The 21,380-nt window shown below is 40.2% G+C and overlaps 1 protein-coding gene across 2 annotated transcripts in view; it reads left to right on the forward strand.

Annotated features, from left to right (window-relative positions):
* The window catches only part of dagla (diacylglycerol lipase, alpha), a 43,025-nt gene that overhangs the window by 17,217 nt on the left and 4,428 nt on the right, over positions 1–21,380 (forward strand). Inside the window, exons 2-20 of one of the 2 annotated variants that reach the window (XM_026167057.1) lie at positions 2,449–2,550; positions 2,700–2,911; positions 3,074–3,175; positions 3,263–3,401; positions 3,575–3,662; positions 4,354–4,488; positions 4,584–4,661; positions 5,282–5,406; positions 5,765–5,915; positions 7,686–7,769; positions 9,142–9,219; positions 9,489–9,569; positions 9,837–9,979; positions 13,877–13,945; positions 14,031–14,103; positions 14,373–14,581; positions 14,964–15,090; positions 18,857–19,023; positions 19,286–19,303. In XM_026167057.1, the coding sequence (XP_026022842.1) occupies positions 2,456–2,550; positions 2,700–2,911; positions 3,074–3,175; positions 3,263–3,401; positions 3,575–3,662; positions 4,354–4,488; positions 4,584–4,661; positions 5,282–5,406; positions 5,765–5,915; positions 7,686–7,769; positions 9,142–9,219; positions 9,489–9,569; positions 9,837–9,979; positions 13,877–13,945; positions 14,031–14,103; positions 14,373–14,581; positions 14,964–15,090; positions 18,857–19,023; positions 19,286–19,303 (2,174 nt within the window). In that variant the 5' untranslated portion in view covers positions 2,449–2,455. The remainder of the gene's footprint in view (positions 1–2,448; positions 2,551–2,699; positions 2,912–3,073; positions 3,176–3,262; positions 3,402–3,574; positions 3,663–4,353; positions 4,489–4,583; positions 4,662–5,281; positions 5,407–5,764; positions 5,916–7,685; positions 7,770–9,141; positions 9,220–9,488; positions 9,570–9,836; positions 9,980–13,876; positions 13,946–14,030; positions 14,104–14,372; positions 14,582–14,963; positions 15,091–18,856; positions 19,024–19,285; positions 19,304–21,380) is intronic. The other variant, XM_026167066.1, reaches the window with a different exon arrangement.

The raw sequence follows: 21,380 nt of genomic DNA on the forward strand, positions 1-21,380 counted from the left end.
TAATTTAGTTTGAAGTAGATTTAACATGAACACAGGGCAGAACTTTTATCTCTCTATTGCTAAACTATTAGACTGTGAATAGCCTAAATTTTATTCTGAGTTAAAGGTCCGTCCGACTTAAAAGAGGAGAAGGGGGCATGGGAATCCATTCTGACAACAGTGTTTCTTGTGTTACTGCTTGTGCAGTAAGAGAATAGTGAAGGTTTTGTTTAACAAAAAAAAGACCTCCAGATCTGCACAGAGAAAATGCCAGTGTTTTGTGTAATACTACACATCCCTGCTGAGAGCTATGTAGGTGGTTGCACAAATGGCTCAATGAATGGCTTTTTTTCTTCTTCTTTGATTTCTTCCTTCACAGGTAATTAGGTGGATTCTTTTTGAAGTAAAAATCACAAACAAACTGTATGTTGTATGCAAAAGAATTGTTTATATTTCAAGCTTATTTCACAACTTGAGCTTAGCTGGATGGCTCATTTTCATTGTGACGCGCTGAACTACAGTAGGAAGTCATTATAACACTTGTAGTATTTTGATATGAAAGAGTGGGTTCTCTCCGAGTGCTCTCACTTCCTCCCACCATCCCAAAACAGGGATGGGGTTGGGCTAAATGGCGGTTCTCTTTATTAGCCTTGTGGCTGATTGGCGACCTCTCCAAGGTGTACCCTGCCTTTGGCCCTGCCATCACTGCTGGGATAGGCTCCAGCATCCCGGCGGTCCTGAATTGGATAAGAGGGGGAAAATGCATGGGAGTAAACTATTTTGCCGATTACTGAAGAGGCTACTTGTCTTCAAGTCTTTGACATTTAATTTGACAGTTACCCTTCTATAATACCACTTAAGATTATTAGTGCTGATGGGGTTTTTTTTCCTTCTTCTTTTAAAATCCTTATTCATTTTAGTGCAAGACAGCAACAACTTTTGATAATCTCTGTTAAAAGGAAGTCCTTTCAGAAAATAATATCTGTGAGTCGATCATCATTATTAGGTCAAGAAGCTTTTAGGTGCATACTTCTTTGTTGTTTACAGTAAAAAGGCCGTATTTGAGAGGACACTGTGAAATGTGATTATTTGCACCAAGTCAGTGTTCAGCAGAGAGGGAGCTTTTCTTTTAATGTTCTTAAACGTGGCACTACATGATCAAGCAAAAAACATTTGTGAGCATTTTCTCCAGTTAACTTTAACTGGAGTGAAGCAGAAGTCATGTGCAAAGCTACAACCACACATAAAAAGTCAGGAAACAGAGGTGTGAAAAAACTTGGAAAATATTAACAAAGGAACGCCAAATGAAGAATTTTGTTGCACCACCAATTTGTTGTGCCTGTACTCGGTCCAATCTGACTGGTTGCCACTAGAACAAACTTTATTGCATTAGTACACATGCATGCTTTCTGTGATTCATTTAAGTTGTCAACCCATTGTGTTCATTTATGATCCAACTGTACTTTTTGCTGCAGTTGTTATTCTTGGCAAACACGATCTCTTTGCACATTCCTACGTTAACCTTTAAGCAGGATATAATGCAATTTTCTCTGCTATTTTTTGGTGTCGTGATTCAATAAGACTTTATCAGCTATTGTTACTGTGCTTTTTTTAAAGGTGATCTTGGGAGGTGCTGCCAGTTTCTTAATAACTCAAACAAATGTTCTGAAACAATACTAAAAGGCAGAGGAGGGCTGGAACGGGACCAATAAGAAAACTTAAAACTATATTTCACTTATTACAAGTTACTAAGTCACTCACTACACTGATAGATGTACTACAGTTAATGGTTTTGTCATAATGGATGGCATATTTTCTTTGACTGAAAGCTGCGTCGCCCTCTACCTCCCTCCACTGCTTTTATAGTTCATTTCAGTTTAACCCAAAGCAGCTTGAGTAATCTTGCAGTGCTTGTGCAACAAAGGAGGACCCCGAATAACATAAAAGATATTCTTTCACAGGGCTACAACCAGAATGGTGACATCATATGTTCCAGCTGGTTTTCTTCCTTTTTATACATCAAGTCTTACACGTACACTGCACCCTCCCTCACCCACTCGATCTCCTCGTCTCTACCTTCCATTATCTGTCACTCTTCCCCCTTGGTGAAAAGTCTGTTGTGTTATTATCTCCACAGCCCTTCTTCACTTTTAGCATGCAGTGCATTTAAGAAACCGGGGAAGGGGGGGTTGGGGGGGGGGGGATTCAGGACAAAGAAACTTCCCTGTGTGGCTGCTGATGCTGAGCTTGGCATGATCTGAATGCTGTTTAGTTCAGAGATGCATGTGTTGTGTTCATTGTTGGTTTAGAGTTTTCATTGTGGCTCTGCTTTTTTGAAGATAAAGACAGAAATTTCCTGTATACTGTGCACCGTGCAAGGTGATGCTGACTGAATTAGACGTAGTGAATTAAAAATGAAGCAGAGTTCCTTTCCCTGATGTTTCCTCTCTCCCTTTGGTTTTCCTGCAGGGCAGTGATGCCTGGAATGGTGATGTTTCGGCGGCGCTGGTCAGTTGGCAGTGATGACCTGGTGCTGCCCGCCCTCTTCCTGTTTTTGTTACACTGCATATGGTGAGTCAGTGTTTCTTCAGTAGAAATGACATTATTATTTATTTATTTATTTATTTATTTATTTTTTGGGTCTTAACTTTTCAGTGTTTGGTTTGTAGATGTCTGAAGAAAAGCGTCTGTGTGATTGCTTCCTTACTCCGGTCTTTTAGGTTGGTGGTTCTGTCTGTAGTTGTGTTCGGCCTTCCATATGGCTCAGACAAGTCCTGTTCGGAAACCCTGGTGGACCATGGCCGAGGGTACCTGGGCATCCTGGTCAGCTGCCTTATATGTGAGAGCGCCATCATGTGGTTGAGCATGAGGGGCAGCATTTTGTACACACAGCCCAGGGAAGCTGTACAGTATGTCCTTTACATACGGCTAGGTAAGACATGCTGAGATGTAAAGTTTTTGGGGCTTTTTTTTGCATCCTGACGCTATGTATGATTGAAAGTGGCGCGTTACTTTTTTGTTTAGTTTGTATAGTTTTTACATTTACTAATTGATCATGAGTGTCCTCACACACTCTCCCTCTTTTTCTCTCCAGCTATTCTGTTGGTTGAGCTCGTATATGCTGTCGTGGGCATTGCCTGGCTTGTCCAGTATTACAAACCGTGCTCTGATGTCACTGCCAAAAACTTGGCTTTGGGTGAGTGAAACGTGGATATAAAGGAGAATGAGAAAGGTTTAAGTAAAAAGGGTTTTTTTTTGAATAATGTTTTAATATTCTCTGCAGGAATTGTTGTATGCAACTGGCTGGTAATTTTCAGCGTTTGCATTACCCTCATGTGTACTTTTGATCCCACGGGTCGGACTTTTGTCAAGCTGAAGGCAACCCGTCGGCGTCAGCGCAACCTCACTACTTACACGCTCAGGTATCAACAGGCTGCTGGGGTCAAAACGCTAATCTCTTTGTTATATTTGTTAGATTTTACCTATCAGATTTCACCTCCCCCCCCCCCCCCTTTTTTTTTCTTTCTTTTTTTTTTTCGAACTCTAGTTCAATTGTGAGAGAACTTTTTTTTTTTTTTTCCCCCCCCTTGATTAGACACAGGCTAGAGGAAGGCCAAGCCAGCAGCTGGAGCAGGAGGCTAAAGTTTTTCATGTGCTGCACAAGAGCCCAAGATACACAATCGGTGAGTCGCAAAACAAAACACACTTACCGGTAACATTTTTTCCTTGAATTTGAAAATATAAAGGAATAAAACCACTGCTGGTGTATAATGTTCAGTAAGACGGTCATTAGAATAAGCCCTGACTGGATTAATCTTGACTGTGGCATACAGCTGCTCTGCTCAGCTGCTTACCAGTGACATTAAGCTTTTAATGTGAAATAAAAATGTGAAATAAATTAATTCCAGATAACAAGCTGCCATCAAAAAGCTAATCTCATGTACAGTGAAGAGATTTGTTTGTATTTCTGATTACAATCCTGGCACATCTTAAGTCATGAAATAAAATTTAAAAAATTGTGAACACATTTAAAGATACAGTTCATTGGTGAGTAGGTAGCTCCAGTGGATAGGTGGCCATGTGACTGATAATAAAAACCTGGTTATGATCATGTATATTGGTATTCATCAGTTGGTATAAGGTATTAGTATTAATCCAAAACCTCACCAGTGATCTGAATCTGTGTTTACCTGATTATGACATCAGAGACATTAATTTTTGGTCTCTACGCCTTTCTGGTCATTACTGGCAATAGTGTGTAGTCTGAACTAAGCAATAAACACTTAAGATAACATGCTCACAACATGCATCCTTTGCTGGCTTTTGTAGTTCATTTTCCTACCAGCATTCTCTGATCTATGCTTCTTCCTTCAGGATGCGTATTCAGAGGTGGCCAGCCTTTTTGCAGAGTTCTTCAGAGACCTGGACATTGTGCCTAGTGACATTATTGCTGGTCTGGTACTGCTTCGCCAGAGACAGAGGTCTAAGAGATCATCTATCCTGGACCAGGTATTACTGTCTATTTTAATATGCAAAAATATGTTGTTTAAAATGTTTCTAAATACTCTGATCTTAATAATGTCTTTGTTGGTTTTCTTCCAAAGGCCAACAATGACATTTTAGCCTTCTTATCAGGAATGCCTGTCACTCGTAACACTAGATACCTGGACCTCAAGAACTCGGTGAGTTTCTTCTGTGTGACGCACTTTCAAAAAGTCGACTTCTGTTTTTAAATCCCATTCCAAACCACATGGACTCTTATGAAAGTTAGAATTGATAAAAATCATTGCAGAAATGTGACATGCATTTCTTGTTCTTTAAAGCTCTCCTGAGTCATATTTACCCTTGAAAGATGTTTTGACAATGCAAAGTTATTGCACATGTTGCACAAAGAGAGGGCAATTATAATAAAGGTTTTTCTCAAGGTGTTTCAGTTCAAATGACAATGGAAGAAATTGTGACAAATTAAGATGTAGTCTCAGCATCCCTTAGATATTGGCTACATAAATCACAGCTTTGTTTATATTTCAGTGTACATGGTGGGGGGCACAGTGGTTTTGCATCATGTTCAACGATTAGAACTCTTGATGTGACAGAATTTTTTTCTGCAGCGTGAACTGTATACGTGTCTCACTGTTAGTGTGTCTGCTCGCAAACATACCACACCAACAGCAAACACAGTATGTGCTCAACTGAAATAATATTTGAAGATCTCAATGATGTCTCAAGTTGCTCTGATGCAAGCGTGTGTGTGTGTGTGTGTGTTTGTGTTTGTCCATCTGTCTGCCTTTTCCTCTCTCAGGCTGAGATGAACATGTACAAGGATGTGTGCTATTATATGCTCTTTGCCCTGGCTGCTTATGGTTGGCCCATGTACCTGATGAGGAAGCCTGCCTGTGGGCTGTGCCGCCTCGCCAGCTCCTGCCCGTAAGCACTCAAACATACACCCGCACAGTTTTGATCTATTTGGTTTCTGTGTCTCTTGAGCCTTTCCAGTGCGGATCAAATTTCACATGCGTCAACACTTGCCAAGTGGTAATCCACTGAGACAATACCACTCTACTTAGACCCACTCACTGGCACAAGCAATGTAGAATTAATCACATACTCATATCCAGATTGCCTGCATTGGGATACTAATTATATCCCTGTAATCTTACCAACGTACTGTATTTCTCTCGTGTCTCTTTCACCTATTTTTTTTTTTTTTTTTTTTTTTAAACATTGATTTGTTCTTCCTTTGGTTGACATCCTGTTTTCTTCTCATCTTCCTTTTTTTGGACAGCTGTACATCTGTGTCTGGATCTCGGCTGTCTCAGTCCGTGACAGTGGAAGAGGACAATTGTTGCGGCTGTAATGTCCTGGCCATACGCAGACACTTCCTGGATAATGACCTCAAGCAGGTCCACATTGTCTACACTTCCTGCCACGATGCTGTAGGTGACCAAGTAAATAATTAAAGGTGCAATCAGAGTCTTAGAGCTCACAATGCCCTAAAGGACTGATATAGACAATCAAATAGTAGGAGCTTTCCACTTATCAACATATATGTTGCAAAAACTGAGAGATCTGTCAACATCCTCTGCAGTAACTCAAGTGTGTTTTCAGGAGATGATGAACAATGTAAAGCCTATCACTGATTCTGCTCAAGACTGTCATGCACAGAATCTTAACGTGCAGCTGTAGAGGGGAAGTGTGCCATTAATGTGCTCTGTACAGCATTTGTGCTCGGTACAGCATTTCTGCTCACAGCATAAAAAACAACACCCACCCTACATCATAATTTACTTCATGTACTTGTCACACTTTGCTTCAGTTCATTATGTGGATGGAGAACATGCATTTTAGCTGTTAATGTAGTGACAGCAGAGCAACAACTGCGTTCCTTCCTGACAAGGAAAGTAACGCTGACGGTTTGTTTAAACCCTGTGTCGTGTAACATGTTGGTGGCTTTTCTGCTTCAGATGTAGATTTGTTTTGCAAAACTGTTTTATGTAATAAGGCAGTTGAGGTGGTGCATAAACACTTCTGGATGGACTCTAAGGCCTTAATTTCACAGCCACAAATGTAGTTCTGTGTCCATCTGTCCATCCATTCATTTTCTTCGATGCTTATCTAAATGAAGGTTTCAGGGGCTGAAAGCCTTTCCCAGCTATCATAGGATGAGAGGCAGGGTACACCCTCGGAGGGAGGCCAATCTGTCGCGGGGCCACTCCTGCCCACAACCACACCTGCAGTCAGTTTAGCATAGTCAGTTAAGCTAATGCCATGCATGGACTGTAGGAGGAAGTAAGAGTACCTAACTCCACACAGAAAGGCGTCAGAGTGGATTAAAACTTAGGACCTTACTGTGAAGTGCCAACCACTGTGCCACCATGCTGCCCTAATTCCAAATAATTTAAAAAAATAGATTTGCAATAAGTTTGCAAGTCAAACACACAACATAAAGTATTTTGCTTTCTTACAGCTGGTGGGGTATTATCGTCATCCTGCTGGGCGGGCGATGTTGACACCCAAGTTTGTACATGCAATAACTCGAGAACAAAACAACATAGGAGTTTCAAATTGATACCATAGGTGTATCCACAAAAAATCTCTGGCGAGTTCAAATCTTAGGCACCTCGACCTCAAGGTCAAAGGTCAGGTTTTCTGAAAATCTTGTGAATGCAATAACCTGAGAAGCAGGATTTTGAAATTCATACCACTGGTGCATCCACTCGGAGGCTGAGGGGTGCCACTGGCTGCTGCCAGTATTTTCTTACAGTAGGTCCACTTTGGCTCTTAGTGGAATTAATTACACTCCAGTTACGCATTGGTCCCCAATACTCTGCTTTAAACACATGTCTTGCAAAACAGTTTAGGAAAAAGTAGTTGTTCGATTAGTTTCCTAATGACAGTGAAAATTAATTTTCATCATAATTATGTTTGTTTAAATTCCAGCAGCTCTCAAACTAGCAGTTGAGCTATAACACATCGATGATTTGTAATGCAGAGCGCAGCCAGCCTGCGCTGACTTTCCATCTATAAATTTCTTTTATGAGCATGCACTGTGCCAAGTAGAAAGGTTTGATGACAATGACTGTGCTGTGGTTGCTGGGCTCCAAGTGAAACAGTGATGCACAACTCTTAGCCCTCCACTCACGATCCTCTCACGTTCTAACCAGTTTTCACTGTGCGCTCTGCTTCAATCTGCATCTTTCATACAGGTTTACGAGACTCCATTTTTTGTGGCAGTGGATCACGAAAAAAAGAAAGTTGTCATCAGTATCAGAGGAACTCTTTCTCCAAAGGTGACTTTCTTTCTTAAATTTCTGTGATTATTTAAATCTTTCTCTAAGGCTCTCAAAATATTGTCCGACCCCATTCTCTTCAGTTCCTCACAACAACACCACCTCCAAAGCAGGTGAAGTTCTCATGGCTTAGTGTTCTCAAACTCCTACACCTTTTCACACATAGAGCAGAAACAGGACTGTCCACCTTCAGAGATAAATGTCCTATCCGCTTTTTTTTTCATAAGCATTTGTGAAAATTCCTGAGCAGTGTTAAAACTGAACTGAACCATCAGCTGAGAGATTAATCATGGTTTTATAATAAAAGCAAATTGGCTTTTAAGAGGCAGCTCACTACTCATCCCATTGAGCTTTGCTCCCAGCTAGCCAAAAACATCCAGTTTATCAGTGTAACAAACAAGAACGCATGCAGAGTGGAACATTTACAAGAACGCCACAAAAATTAAAGAAGCATTTGCAGTATTTAGGAACATGCAGAATCCCGAATGATTACTGCAGCATTATTTTCATACACTGTTATAAAAGATGGATGTCGCTACTGTGATGCCACTCATTAATTTTTGAAGCCTGGAGATAAGGGTGCCCAATCCATCTTTACGTTTTGAAACCAGATGTAGTCAGAGAGAGGCAGGTCTGACTGTGAAACCACACCTGCACTTGCTAACAATGAGCTCATTGGCTAATGTACAGCGTACAGTCCTCCTGTCTGAAACATATTTAAAAAAGGACCAAAAAGGAGTGACCGAGTCCATAAAATAAGCAGACAGTTGTTTCCAGAGGTCAAGTTGGAAAGCTGGTTTCCTATTGACTTGTAAAGAATTGCAAGTCTTTTTTATTTCTTTTTTTCTTTTTTGCAACTGTAGGCGTTGCCCCCTAGTGGCTTCTAAATACAACGCAGGTTTAAGGCACCTTTGCTTTATTTTCATACCTGGTGTTTTTGCCGATCCTGTAGACTATCTATATACCGTACTGATTAGTTTGAGCTTTTGCAACAGCAGAAGTGGCACATCAGGACTGTCTGCGTGTTTGAGAAATGGTTCTGTGGTTCAACTCATCATTTTTGTTTTTGTTGTTAATGGAAGTGATGAAACATTATCGCAATCGTGACTTCTTAAATATAAAGTTGAAGTGATTCAGACACTTTAATCATGTAATCTCTGTGAGCTTAGTCTTACTGCTCTCGGTGTATCCACGTACAGTTATATAACAAATAGTCACGTTTTCAGAGGGGACTATAATGACTTTTTTTATTCCTGTACATAGTTTGGCATCTTTTATTATTAAGGTGATCTTTTTTTATGATCCCCGCCTCCGCTTGTGGTATTCTGCTTTGTGCTGTTGTCACATTTTGAATTTGCCTTTTGCGGATCAGGACGCCCTGACTGATCTGACGGGGGACTCTGAACGTTTGCCTGTCGAGGAACAGCAAGGCACCTGGCTTGGCCACAAGGTCAGAAATTAAACGACTCGCCTATGATACATCATCTCAGCGTTACAGTCTCCTGAGATTTTCTCTTTTAACTTTCCTGTGTTCTCCATGGTGCACTTTCAACAAGCAAAGTACATCCTATACTCCAAAGGTCATTTACGTTGTTAATAATAGAATAATTACTTTGGGTGTTTTAATGAGGGAGCAATGGCACAGACTTCCTGTGCATATTTCTTTCTCGCTCATCATCTTCCATCCACTGAATCCCCCCTCTCTCTCTTTCCTCCCAGGGAATGGTTTACTCAGCAGAATACATTAAGAAGAAACTGGAGCAGGAAATGATCTTGTCTCAAGCTTTTGGACGAGACTTGGTACATGACTCAGTATACTGTGTGAAGTATGGCAGGCTGAATGATGATCCTTTTTTATAAGAATTTGTACAGTGTATTTTTATTGGCGTCACTGTAGTACTTTAGTCAAGGCCACACTGGCTGCGTAACATTACCGTAATATTGGCTGTAGTGTATACAACAATTTATTTGGCAAACAGCAACAGAGGCAATTTCTTTAAGTGATTGTCTTCGCTGTGGTAACAAGTGTGCTCTTGTGAATGTAATGACTCTCGCTGTCTCACACAGAACAAGGGCACCATGCATTATGGGCTGGTGATAGTTGGGCATTCTCTCGGTGCAGGCACTGCTGCTATTCTCTCCTTCCTGCTGAGACCTCAGTACCCGACACTTCACTGCTACTCTTACTCTCCACCCGGTGGCCTTCTTAGGTGAGTCAATCTGGATCCCAATCCCAGAGTATCAGTACTACGGTGTGAATGCATTACAAAGGAAGTTACTTAAAGTGTGTTTTTGTTTTGTTTTTTTGTCACTGGTAATGTTCACAAGTCTGTCACATGTTTAGTTTCACTCCCGCTTGCTTGTTTACTTGGGGGCTCATTTATAAAAGGGATCTTGAGTATGGCAGAAAACCATGGATACATAATTTTCAGCCAGCTATATATACTCCACCCAAGAATACATGTCGGCTGGCATCAATCTCCTCTACCATTGCTGCGATCTCGTCTTCCAAGCAGTTTGCGTCTCTCATTCGGTCAGTTTCTGACTGAAAACTCATCTGTGCTGGCACTGTGCAGAGGAATGAAAAAACTTTTACTTAATACTTAATATGAAGTTTTTCCATCGCATCAGGGGTTTTTTTTCCCCCCCTCCCTATGCTTCCAGTGGCCATTGGGGTTGACTGCTCGTGCAAATGCTACTGGCCTGCATACAGCAATGCCAGTGACTCTGTTTCTTTCTTTTTTTTACTGACAGAAATCCTTGTTTTTTTTTTCCAGTTGTTTCAGACATTTTGATACAAGTTGGTCAATTATTTTAAGTATATAAAATAAGAAATTATTTTATTTCTGTGCCGTTTCCCTTTGGCTTAAATCTCTTTGCAGGGAGGGGTTTGTGCTTTGTTTTTGTTTTTTTTATTTGGGGTTTTTTTTCCCCTATCACATGTGTGAGTTAAAAAATTGGATGCTCAGGATGTGTGACAGAAACACTTTCTCTTTAATGCTTACAATCTATTTTTATAAACCAATAACAAGCAGGTCATAAGGAATTACTTTAAATTCAGGCATAAATCCAAGAAGATTTTTATCAAGTAGGTCTTTTTCATGTTGTTCTGGGTCGTCTTTCGCAATACATACCAATGCTATTACTCACTTTATTTCTCAACAGAGCTGAGAAATTTCTTGTGATTTTAACAATACCAGTATGAGCAAAGTGGTCCAGTTTGGTTTTTTTGTTTGTTTTCCCGGTTTCCTTTTTTTTAAAAAACCTTATTTAATTGTAGAGGCAAACAAACAGTGAAGAGAGAGGAGGTGAATTGGAAGTAGAAGCCCAAACTCTTTCACTCTCAAGAAACTAGTTCAGGGGTGAGCTAGATGAAAGAGGAAATATAAACCAATATTTTGAGGCTAAACCAAGAGACATTTATTTTGGGGGGTTGCTTTTTAGGACAGGAAAGCAGTGAGAAATTACTGGGGAAATATGTGCAGTAAATGGCCTTCAGGCAGGTTTGAGGATTTGCTTTCTGGGCTTGAGGAATTGTGGTTTTAAATCCTACTTTAGTTGCCACTGATTGGTCAGAGTATCTTCCTGAAACAGATCAGAGGAAGCAGGTATCCTGATTGACATTCTGGTAGATGAAACGCAGCTTTGATGGATGCAGCTACAGATTTCTACTAAATTTAGTGTAATCCTTTCACAGTTTTCACAGTTACTGAATTATTTGAAAATGATGATAGACCCGGCGTATGTAGCAGATCTGCAGAGATGGACATTGCTATAAACATTTTCTTTTTTTTACCCATCCCCTCAGGAAGTCTCGTTCCTCAGTCTGAGAAGAAATATATTCTCCTTTAAGTGTAGGTGCAAGGTGGTGCATTTTACTGTGGACAAGTACCCCAAAGCTGTGGTTTGTACTTTCAGATCATCTTTTTTTGTAACGATGTAGCCTATTTTTGGTCCAGTGGTTCAGAGTTGACTTTTATTTTGACTGTGCACAGTTAACACTGCATACCACCATGCAGCTGGATAACTGTTTGCTATGCAAATTGTACTGGAAGGAAGCTTGTACCAAGAGGAAATTAAATGCTGCAGTGCACCTTTTAGTATTCTGTTAAAATCATCATGCATGGCAGTTCTTAAACTGCTGTCACAAGATTTCACAGAAGAGGGGTGGCTAAAGAAAAGCATGAGTAGATGTAGTATAAGCCCCACTAAAGCACTGTTTGTTGCCCACATGTATGCAGATGAGGGAAAAAAAAGATTAAGCCCCTTTTAAAGTTATAGTTTGTGTCCAAATTTTCCCAATGGCTTTTTGCCCCTCATGGGATATTGTCGTCACCCCACTCGGTGGACGGGGGGTTTGGCAGCTCACCGTATCAGTGTTTCTAAGTATCAAGAACCAGAATGAGAAGTTTCATCAAGAAATTCACTAAGAATCACACAGTTTAGAGAAAGAAGCAAGAGCCGTGCAACCCAAACACCACTGTTTCCACCGTGAAACATGGTGGTGAGAGTGTTATGCTGTGGGGATGTTTCCGTGCCTCTGAAACTGGGAATCTCGTTGAGGTGGAAGAAATCACAATGAAATAAGGATATGTGAAGATTTTAAAGGAGACCTGAAGCAGGCAGAAGCAAAACTGGGTCTGGGTCATCGCTTCATCTTCCAACACCACGACGACCCAAAACATACGCCGCTCCTGGTGAACAAATACCTCCTGAAAATTAGGGTCCATGTCAGAAGACAATCAAAGGAGCTTTAGAGATTCGCCAAAGAAGAATAGGCTGGGAATGTGAGACTTGTTGAAAACTACAATAAACGACTGCAGTAATTTTGACCATTGTAATGTTTGTTTTTTGTGAAATAATTTTGTTTCCATGTGCAAAGTACAGTAATGTGAGCATGCATAGGAAAACAAGGATGGTTGGAAAAGCTGTGTTTAAAAAAGCTCCTGGGAAATGCTCTTTTTTCCTCATCTATATAAGTTAATAATATGATAAACGTGTATTGTTTCTACAAATAATACAGTAAACTTTATCTGGATGGTATCTCTAGTTGATCTTGCAGGATTTATATGAACAGAGAACATCCTTTTTAGCTGAATGATCTGGTTATTCTTGCAATGAACTCTTGCATCAAAACTTAATTTTCTTAGTATTAATTACATCACTGAATGCTAAATGAATGCCTCTAATTAGCTATTGCATTCCCCCAATGTGGCATAAACATAGGCTTTCCAGCACATATGGTGTATGCCACATAATGAGTGCTCACTCCACAGTGGCACAGCTGCACTTTCAATTCATCAGACTTGCAACCATTTTCCAGTCATTAAACCTTAAACTCAAAAGGGGTTTTGTATTAAAACTTTACATTGCGCTGTTCAGTCACATGCTATAGGCTATCACATCACTATTTAAGAGTAACTGCCGACATTGTCAAAGCTTTGAGTTGCTGTTTTTGTTTTTTCATGGATTCAGCTCATTCATAGTAAACCCTTTGTGCATTTCCAAAAGTAGGCCTCCTTCATCATCTTCTTTTCGGTAACCTGTTCACATGCAAATCAATTGTAGAAGTGCAGTTCATGTTAAATCCACGGGTTTACATATTAAGGGAGAGATGGGCAAACAGGAAGGGCGCTTCTTCTGAAGACGTGTAGTTCTTGTTTACCAGCTGCATCACCAGTAGACTTTTTAACCTCCAGAGTGTTCCTGTTTTTCTCTCCGTCTTCATGACGTCATGTGCTCCTGGGGACATGAACTGCAGTGTAAGCACCACAAAGGTGGCTTTGAGGACTTTGGCAGGTGACATCACTCTCAAGGGAGTGTGTGTATCGTCAGAATTCTGTAAAGGCAGAAAGACGACGCAGGTCTGAGAACACACTGGTGTTGCAGCTGGTGTGAACCCATCACGAGATGGTCTCTAATTTTCTTAAAATCTTCTCCCAATGATTTGCAGTATTCTATCAACCAGGGCATTTTTATTATGGTAAAACAGAGTGCATCCTGTAAATATGTAGCGTGCAGACTATGTGCCATTATTTTCCCTCTGTGTATCCAGTACTCCGTAATTTAACTACTTCTTTTTTTTTTTTGTCCTTTTATGCACCCAGTGAGGATGCCATGGAGTACTCCAAAGAGTTTGTGTCATCTGTAGTTTTGGGAAAAGACCTAGTGCCAAGGTATCCTCTTTTACTACATCAGTATACTCATGTTACTTTCACCCTTCTGCAGTATTACCCACAGTAGCCTTCTGCTCTGTCATAGGCTTGGCCTGTCACAACTAGAGGGTTTCCGACGCCACCTTCTGGAAGTTTTACAAAAGAGTAACAAGCCAAAGGTGACTTAACTTCTTGATGTTAAAGAAGATTACAGACTTGTAGAGCATTTGCTGTATGAAATCATCTGGAACATAAAACAAATGATTGTTTCACAAAAAGCATGCACTAATGAGAGAAGGCTGATCGTTGCTGTTTTTTAATCTATTAAATTCAGCATTATAAAACCTGTAGAATTTCTCATTTTTTATTCCTGAAAGTTTTGTCATGAAGGAATGCATACAAATATAGAAATGCATACTTAAAAAAATAAAATAAAAAATTCTTACAGTGGAGGATCATTGCGGGAGGCACTAAATGCATCCCAAAATCAGAGCTTCCACTAGAGGATGATGATCCTCAGTCTCAGCCTGCAGCACCTCCAAGCAGTCGCTTGTGGCTACACCCCAGTGACCTCAGCATTGCCTTGTCAGCCTCCACACCCCTCTACCCACCTGGCAGGATCATCCACGTGGTACACAACCATCCTTCAGAGATATGGTAAGAAAACTGGTTTGAAAGCTGCTGCAATTAAATGCAAACATGCGTTTTCTTTTTCTGTATTACCGTGTCTAAAGGTAAAACAGAAAGTTCATCCTTATATATTTTTCTTCATACTGCAGTACTTTTTAAGGCACTTGGTGTTTAAAGGTGCTATGACAACAAACTGACTTGCCTTGTTCGTCTTGGAGTCCTTTTGCTTTTTAATCTTTTACCCCAACATATGAGTTTTTTGACTTGATACAAAAATATTCCACTTAGTGGTGTTATACAGTGCCCCCCATGTTCTGTATTGTGAGGAAAATATATTAAGTCAACCTGTGTGTTTACTATTTCTCATTATGACTGATAGATTTTCTCTCTTTCTCCCTCTCCCTTTTAGCTGTGGTCAGGAAGAGCCAACCTATTCAGCATTGTGGGGGGACAACAAAGCTTTCAATGAGGTCATCATATCACCTGCCATGCTTAATGAGCACATGCCCCACATGGTGATGGAGGGTCTCAACAAGGTCTGTTTTTTAAATCTGCATGCATGCATTATTTCGAGAGGGGGTGTATTTGAAATTGTGCAAAAACGGCTTTTTAATTTTGTTCTTGATTTCCAACACTGGGTAACGGATTACACGGGTGATGCTTACGTGGGGATTGGCTCTAACAATGAAAGAAAATAAACAAAAGAGATGTGGGTCTTAATAAAGGGTGGAATACTTATTACAGGTTGTTTTATTAAAAATAGAGGCCAGTAGCAATTTTATGTTTTACTTTTAGTTTATCATTTTATTCTGGAGACGAGGGCAATCTTAATTAAAAATTCACTCAAAGCATTTTAGTAAATTGAGAGCTTAACTGTATGAAATTTATCTGGAAACATGCCCATAAAAATATTTAAATATAAGTTTTTCTACAGACATTTGCAGGTATTGTTACTAATAAACCCTGTGAAGAGTGATGACATCTAGAGAGAACTTAATTGAAAATTGAAGATTTCCTTATCCTTTAAATCTACCCATCTTGTGGCTTTCAATAACATTGGGGACTTGAACTAGAAATTATCATATGTTGGTTATTGTCATTTAGTTCCTGTAGTTGCACCATGCAAAAAAAAATGTGCAATTTCAAAGGTAAAGGTCTTAGGATCACCAAGTTTTAATTTAAATGGAGTTAAGAATTAGTTTTGAAGCATTTCAAAAATTTTAATGCGACTCCGTTGTTACTTTATGCATGTCATTAACCTACAACTCACCACACCTTTTTGTTTTTCTCCACATTGCTCCTGTCTCAAAGCATGGGAATTGTTCACTCGTGGCTGGTTTCACGGTCTTTCTTTGGTCTTTTTGAGCCTGTTCGTCATGGACGTTGAACATCTGTTTTGATAACAGGGTATTAATGTGAATGTTTGCATGTGATGGACTGATTTTGGGGGATTGCACTTGTTGTGGCTGAGGACTTCACGTTGTGTGGTGTTTTTCCTGTCTGTATATGGTGTTTTTCAGCTTGGTTTTGTCTTTGTGTTTGTCTCTCTAGATGAATGTTTAAAGTTAAGTATGTGTGTATTTGTGAAGTGTGTGCGTGTAGAGGATATAGTGGTGTGATATATTTGGTGTTTCTGCAGGTACTGGAACCATTTTGTCTCCTGTCTGAGCAGGAAAACTTGGAAGCAGAGGAACTGGGAATCAGTCAACCTACATCCAGTACCACTGATTTAATAGTCTCCCAAACAAAACTAAACGCTAGTCCTCCTCCCTCCAACTCTTCATCTGCCAACCACAAAGACCTGTCTTGCACTGGCTCCCTTGCAGAGACTGAAACTGTCTCTACACCACTCGCTGTCACTTCTTCTTCTTCAGTTCCAGATGCTGAGTCTGTTCTTCCACCTCCTCTGTCAGACTTTAACTCTGTGTCTCAGCCATGCATGGTGTCTGTCCCTTCCAACACCCAGTCAGGAGTTCTTCCAGCTGAAGATGATTCATGCGTTTTACCACAACCTCAGTCAGAACCACGCGTCTCTCACCACCGTCAAGAGGAAATCCGATCTAACGAGTCTAACAGTCCTCAGATAGAAAACTCTCCTCCCGAGATAAAAGTGCCAAACAATCTTTTTGAATCTGTTGTCTAAACTTGATCACATTTAGACGCTGACAAATTCTATTACTATGTACATTACTAGTCTACATATTCTAAGGAGATGCTAATCGTAAGACTGAATTCAACTTTTGCTTGTTGCATTCAGTGTTGGAAACATTTCTGCATTATGTGCAAAACTCAGATGTTGGCCAGTCTTAGGACAAAGGCTAGAGCCAAAAGTCATAGTAAAGCTGCTATTTTTTTTATTTTTTTTTTAACTGATTTTAGAGCAACCATAATGACCAGTATGTAAAGAATCCTTTTTAACCAGCAACTGGCATTTTTATTCTGTCAGCTTGCTGGATCCAACAAGTCCAAGCAATTTACTGGTTGCCTTTAAAAGGTGTTTCTCCAAAAGTATTAAGTGTGACATTGAAACTCAGCTGAATAGCTGGCACATCAAGTTTTAGAGGGTAAAGAAATGCGCATCCACAAGGCGATGTGGTAAAATGTTATCAATAACCATTTCCATTAATACATCACTGGTTAATGATGTATACAATGGTACAGGAGCATGCGATGGCTTTAAACCATGGAGTCAGAAACGATGAGTCCAAACTCACCTGGACTCCTTTTCTTGTTAATCATCATCCAGCTTTCCACAAACCAACCCTTGTTCTTTTTTCCGTTCCTCTCTCAGCTGCAGTGCCTGTGGTCAAGTGCTTTGGCACAAACTTTCTAATCCTGGTCCTCAACGTAACAAGTTTTCTTTGTAGTCACAAAGTTTCTATGGTAACCTAATTTCTTCCACATTAACTGCTCTTTCTTCCTTCCTGCCTGGGTTTTTCAGTAGCTGCAGCTCTTCTCTGTGGATGTGTTTCCCTTTTTATTTTTGCTCTTTGAAAGCACACATTCAGAACATAATCCCCTAGAAAAAGATTTTGGTTTTCTTATTACTGGCATGTAGGAGAGTGGGTTTACTATTCAAAATAAATTTGTAGTTTACACAATTTTATATCCTTCACTGTACACTTCATATGTCAGTGTGCTTTTATTAATTCTATACACTAATACTGTTGGGATAGGCAATGCAAAAAACCGTCCAAGTATAAATTTGATGTATTTTGTCATCATTTGTAGTTGTTGTGTCTACAGTCATAGATATGTTTGCTGTTGTTGGTGCCAGTTATCTCATGTGGTTTATTACTTGCAGAAGCATGTTCTCATGTGTCTTTAAACTCAACCATGTAACACATTGTTTACATTTGTGCAAATTGGTTATGGATGACAATATAACCATAATAAATATATTAGCTTTTGTCTTTTTGTGTTATTTTCTCTTTTAATCACCTCATTCCATTGTCACGTGTATTTTTTGTGTGTGTTCATGTCCTCTCATATTTCCACCTGTTTTTATACCACAATATGTTGTCTTTTGAGTCATTAAAGTTAACCAAACAATTGCGTGCTGATGTGTGGCTTGCCATTAATGTTTTGGGGTTTGTTTGGGGTTTTTTTTTTTTTTTTGTTCTGTTCTCATTTATGTCAGCAAACATAACACGGTTTGTATTTTGTTGGACAAACTTTGTGTTGAACGTGTTTCCAAGATGGATAAGACACTCGTATGGTTTGTTATTCCCTGTAGTGGTAATGCAGGTCTTGCATAGTTCTTGCTCAGGCATCATGACTCTGTTGTGGGTGTTTAATGTCAGCTGGAGTAGGTGTCAGCTCACCTTCAGATTGCACTTATATGTAACTGAACTACGCTGCTTTTTAACACTATACTACAAGCACTTGTGCGCTTATAAATATAGTTGTAGTGGTGACCCACATAATATTTTTGAAACCATTATAATCTTACTGAAGTTGATCCAAGTGCATAACTGGCATTCGATATTTGAATCTTTTGGTTCTTTGGGAATTTTTTTTCTCATGTTTTGCTGACGAAGAGGAAGAAAACACCTCAGCATCTCTGTTTGAATCTAGAAAATGAATAAAGGAAAAACAGTAGAAAGGGTTTTAAAAACTACAAAATCATTGGATGTCTGCTAGCATAGGCCAGTTTAGAAACATTTCACATATAAAACATGATTAGTCAGATTAACTTTTTCCAGTTATATATTTTTATGAAGTTGTCCTGTTTATTTTGAAATGGGTCGTCCCTCTATCAGTCAAGTCATGTATCTGTTTATACTCCTGTGCTTGTGACAGGTGCTGGAGAACTACAACAAAGGGAAAACTGCTTTGCTGTCAGCAGCCAAGATCATGGTGAGCCCCACAGAAGTGGACTTAAACCCAGAGACCTTGTTCGTCGATACATCAACAACCTCTCAGCAGCCAACGCCTACAACCCACCACCGCAGGAACAGCAGTGTTCGGTTAGTACATCAGGCACCACTGTGGGCATGTTTAAGCCTGAAAGGCTATGTAAAATAGTTTCATCTTCATATTCAGCTTTCACTCTTGCCTAGTATGTAATAGTAGCAAATCTCTAAGTATAAGAGAAATCACTGGGAAATGATGCCTTGTAATGTAGCTATATAACCAGTACTAAAAAAAATACAACTGCTACTAACTACTACTTTATTTTCTCAAAATTATTTTTGTTTGTTCTGTATGTTTAAAAAAAAAAAAAAAAAGACAAAAAACATTGTTACGGTAAGCAAAGCATGCCAATACTAATTTTGCATAATGTATTCCCTTCTCTCATGCACGCATGCACGCTGTCTGAACACAGAGCCGTTGCAACGTATGGTAGTATTCAGTTCCCACCTCGCCCTCTCTGGTTTAGCCCCTGTCCAAAGTCAGTGTGAACTCCTGGTACAAATGGTTAAATTACGAAGGTACTATCACAAAGTTTTATGACTCTGTCCACAGAAATGAAAAACCGTACCAGATTTAAGTTAGACCAATTTCCTTTTTAAGGCGGTCTCTATGTGGACCTTTGGACACTATTCAGACCATTTGTATATGCCTGTTTTCTCGTCGTGTCCCTCTGCTGTGCCATGAAAGAGGACGCCTAGTTCAAGTTATATGCACTAAATGTCTCCCTCTGTTACCTCGGGACATTATAGTAGAACTTTGACAGTCTGTTAGTAGCAGGTGCATTCACTGTGAACGACCCCATGAAGGGATAATAATAATAATGGATTGGATTTATATAGCGCTTTTCAAGGCACCCAAAGCGCTTTACAATACCACTATTCATTCACTCTCACATTCATACACTGGTGGACGCAAGCTACAGTTGTAGCCACAGCTGCCCTGGGGCAGACTGACAGAAGCGAGGCTGCCATATCGTGCCATCGGCCCCTCTGGCCAACACCAGTAGGCAAGTAGGGTAAAGTGTCTTGCCCAGGGACACAACGACCAGGACAGAGAGCTTGGCTACTGGCTGGAATCGTCCACTGAAGAGTGCTGCTTGAGCTTTACCCTGAGAACCAGCTCTCAACAGCAGTAGACATGTAATATGAAGGCTGGATGATGTTTTCTACCATCTGCACAAGTGTACACGCAAGCAGTCACGATGGGACTTTAAAAGAGTGAGCAGCAGTCCAAAGGTACACAGGAAGTTGATCTTGAGGGTTTATTAAACGATTCTTAAGTGAAAGGTTGGGGTTCTTTTTTTTGTTTTTGTGGACAGACTCACAGAACCTTTTGATCCCACCTTGTACTTTACCTCTCCTGTATTATAAGCCAATACAAGAGCACATGCACTTGGATACACTCTTGCCCTTCCAGTCTCTTTCCTCTTGTTTTTTTTTTTTTTTTAATCTTTCCTCCATCTACAGGGAGTGCAGAATTATTAGGCAAATGAGTATTTTGTCCACATCATCCTCTTCATGCATGTTGTCCTACTCCAAGCTGTATAGGCTCGAAAGCCTACTACCAATTAAGCATATTAGGTGATGTGCATCGCTGTAATGAGAAGGGGTGTGGTCTAATGACATCAACACCCTATATCAGGTGTGCATAATTATTAGGCAACGTCCTTTCCTTTGGCAAAATGGGTCAAAAGAAGGACTTGACAGGCTCAGAAAAGTCAAAAATAGTGAGATATCTTGCAGAGGGATGCAGCAGTCTCAAAATTGCAAAGATTCTGAAGCGTGATCATCGAACAATCAAGCGTTTCATTCAAAATAGTCAACAGGGTCGCAAGAAGCGTGTGGAAAAACCAAGGCGCCAAATAACTGCCCATGAACTGAGAAAAGTCAAGCGTGCAGCTGCCAAGATGCCACTTGCCACCAGTTTGGCCATATTTCAGAGCTGCAACATCACTGGAGTGCTCAAAAGCACAAGGTGTGCAATACTCAGAGACATGGCCAAGGTAAGAAAGGCTGAAAGACGACCACCACTGAACAAGACACACAAGCTGAAACGTCAAGACTGGGCCAAGAAATATCTCAAGACTGGTTTTTCTAAGGTTTTATGGACTGATGAAATGAGAGTGAGTCTTGATGGGCCAGATGGATGGGCCCGTGGCTGGATTGGTAAAGGGCAGAGAGCTCCAGTCCGACTCAGACGCCAGCAAGGTGGAGGTGGAGTACTGGTTTGGGCTGGTATCATCAAAGATGAGCTTGTGGGGCCTTTTCGGGTTGAGGATGGAGTCAAGCTCAACTCCCAGTCCTACTGCCAGTTTCTGGAAGACACCTTCTTCAAGCAGTGGTACAGGAAGAAGTCTGCATCCTTCAAGAAAAACATGATTTTCATGCAGGACAATGCTCCATCACACGCG

The sequence above is a fragment of the Astatotilapia calliptera genome, chromosome 1, assembly GCF_900246225.1.
Source record: "Astatotilapia calliptera chromosome 1, fAstCal1.2, whole genome shotgun sequence".
Lineage (NCBI taxonomy): Eukaryota > Metazoa > Chordata > Actinopteri > Cichliformes > Cichlidae > Astatotilapia > Astatotilapia calliptera.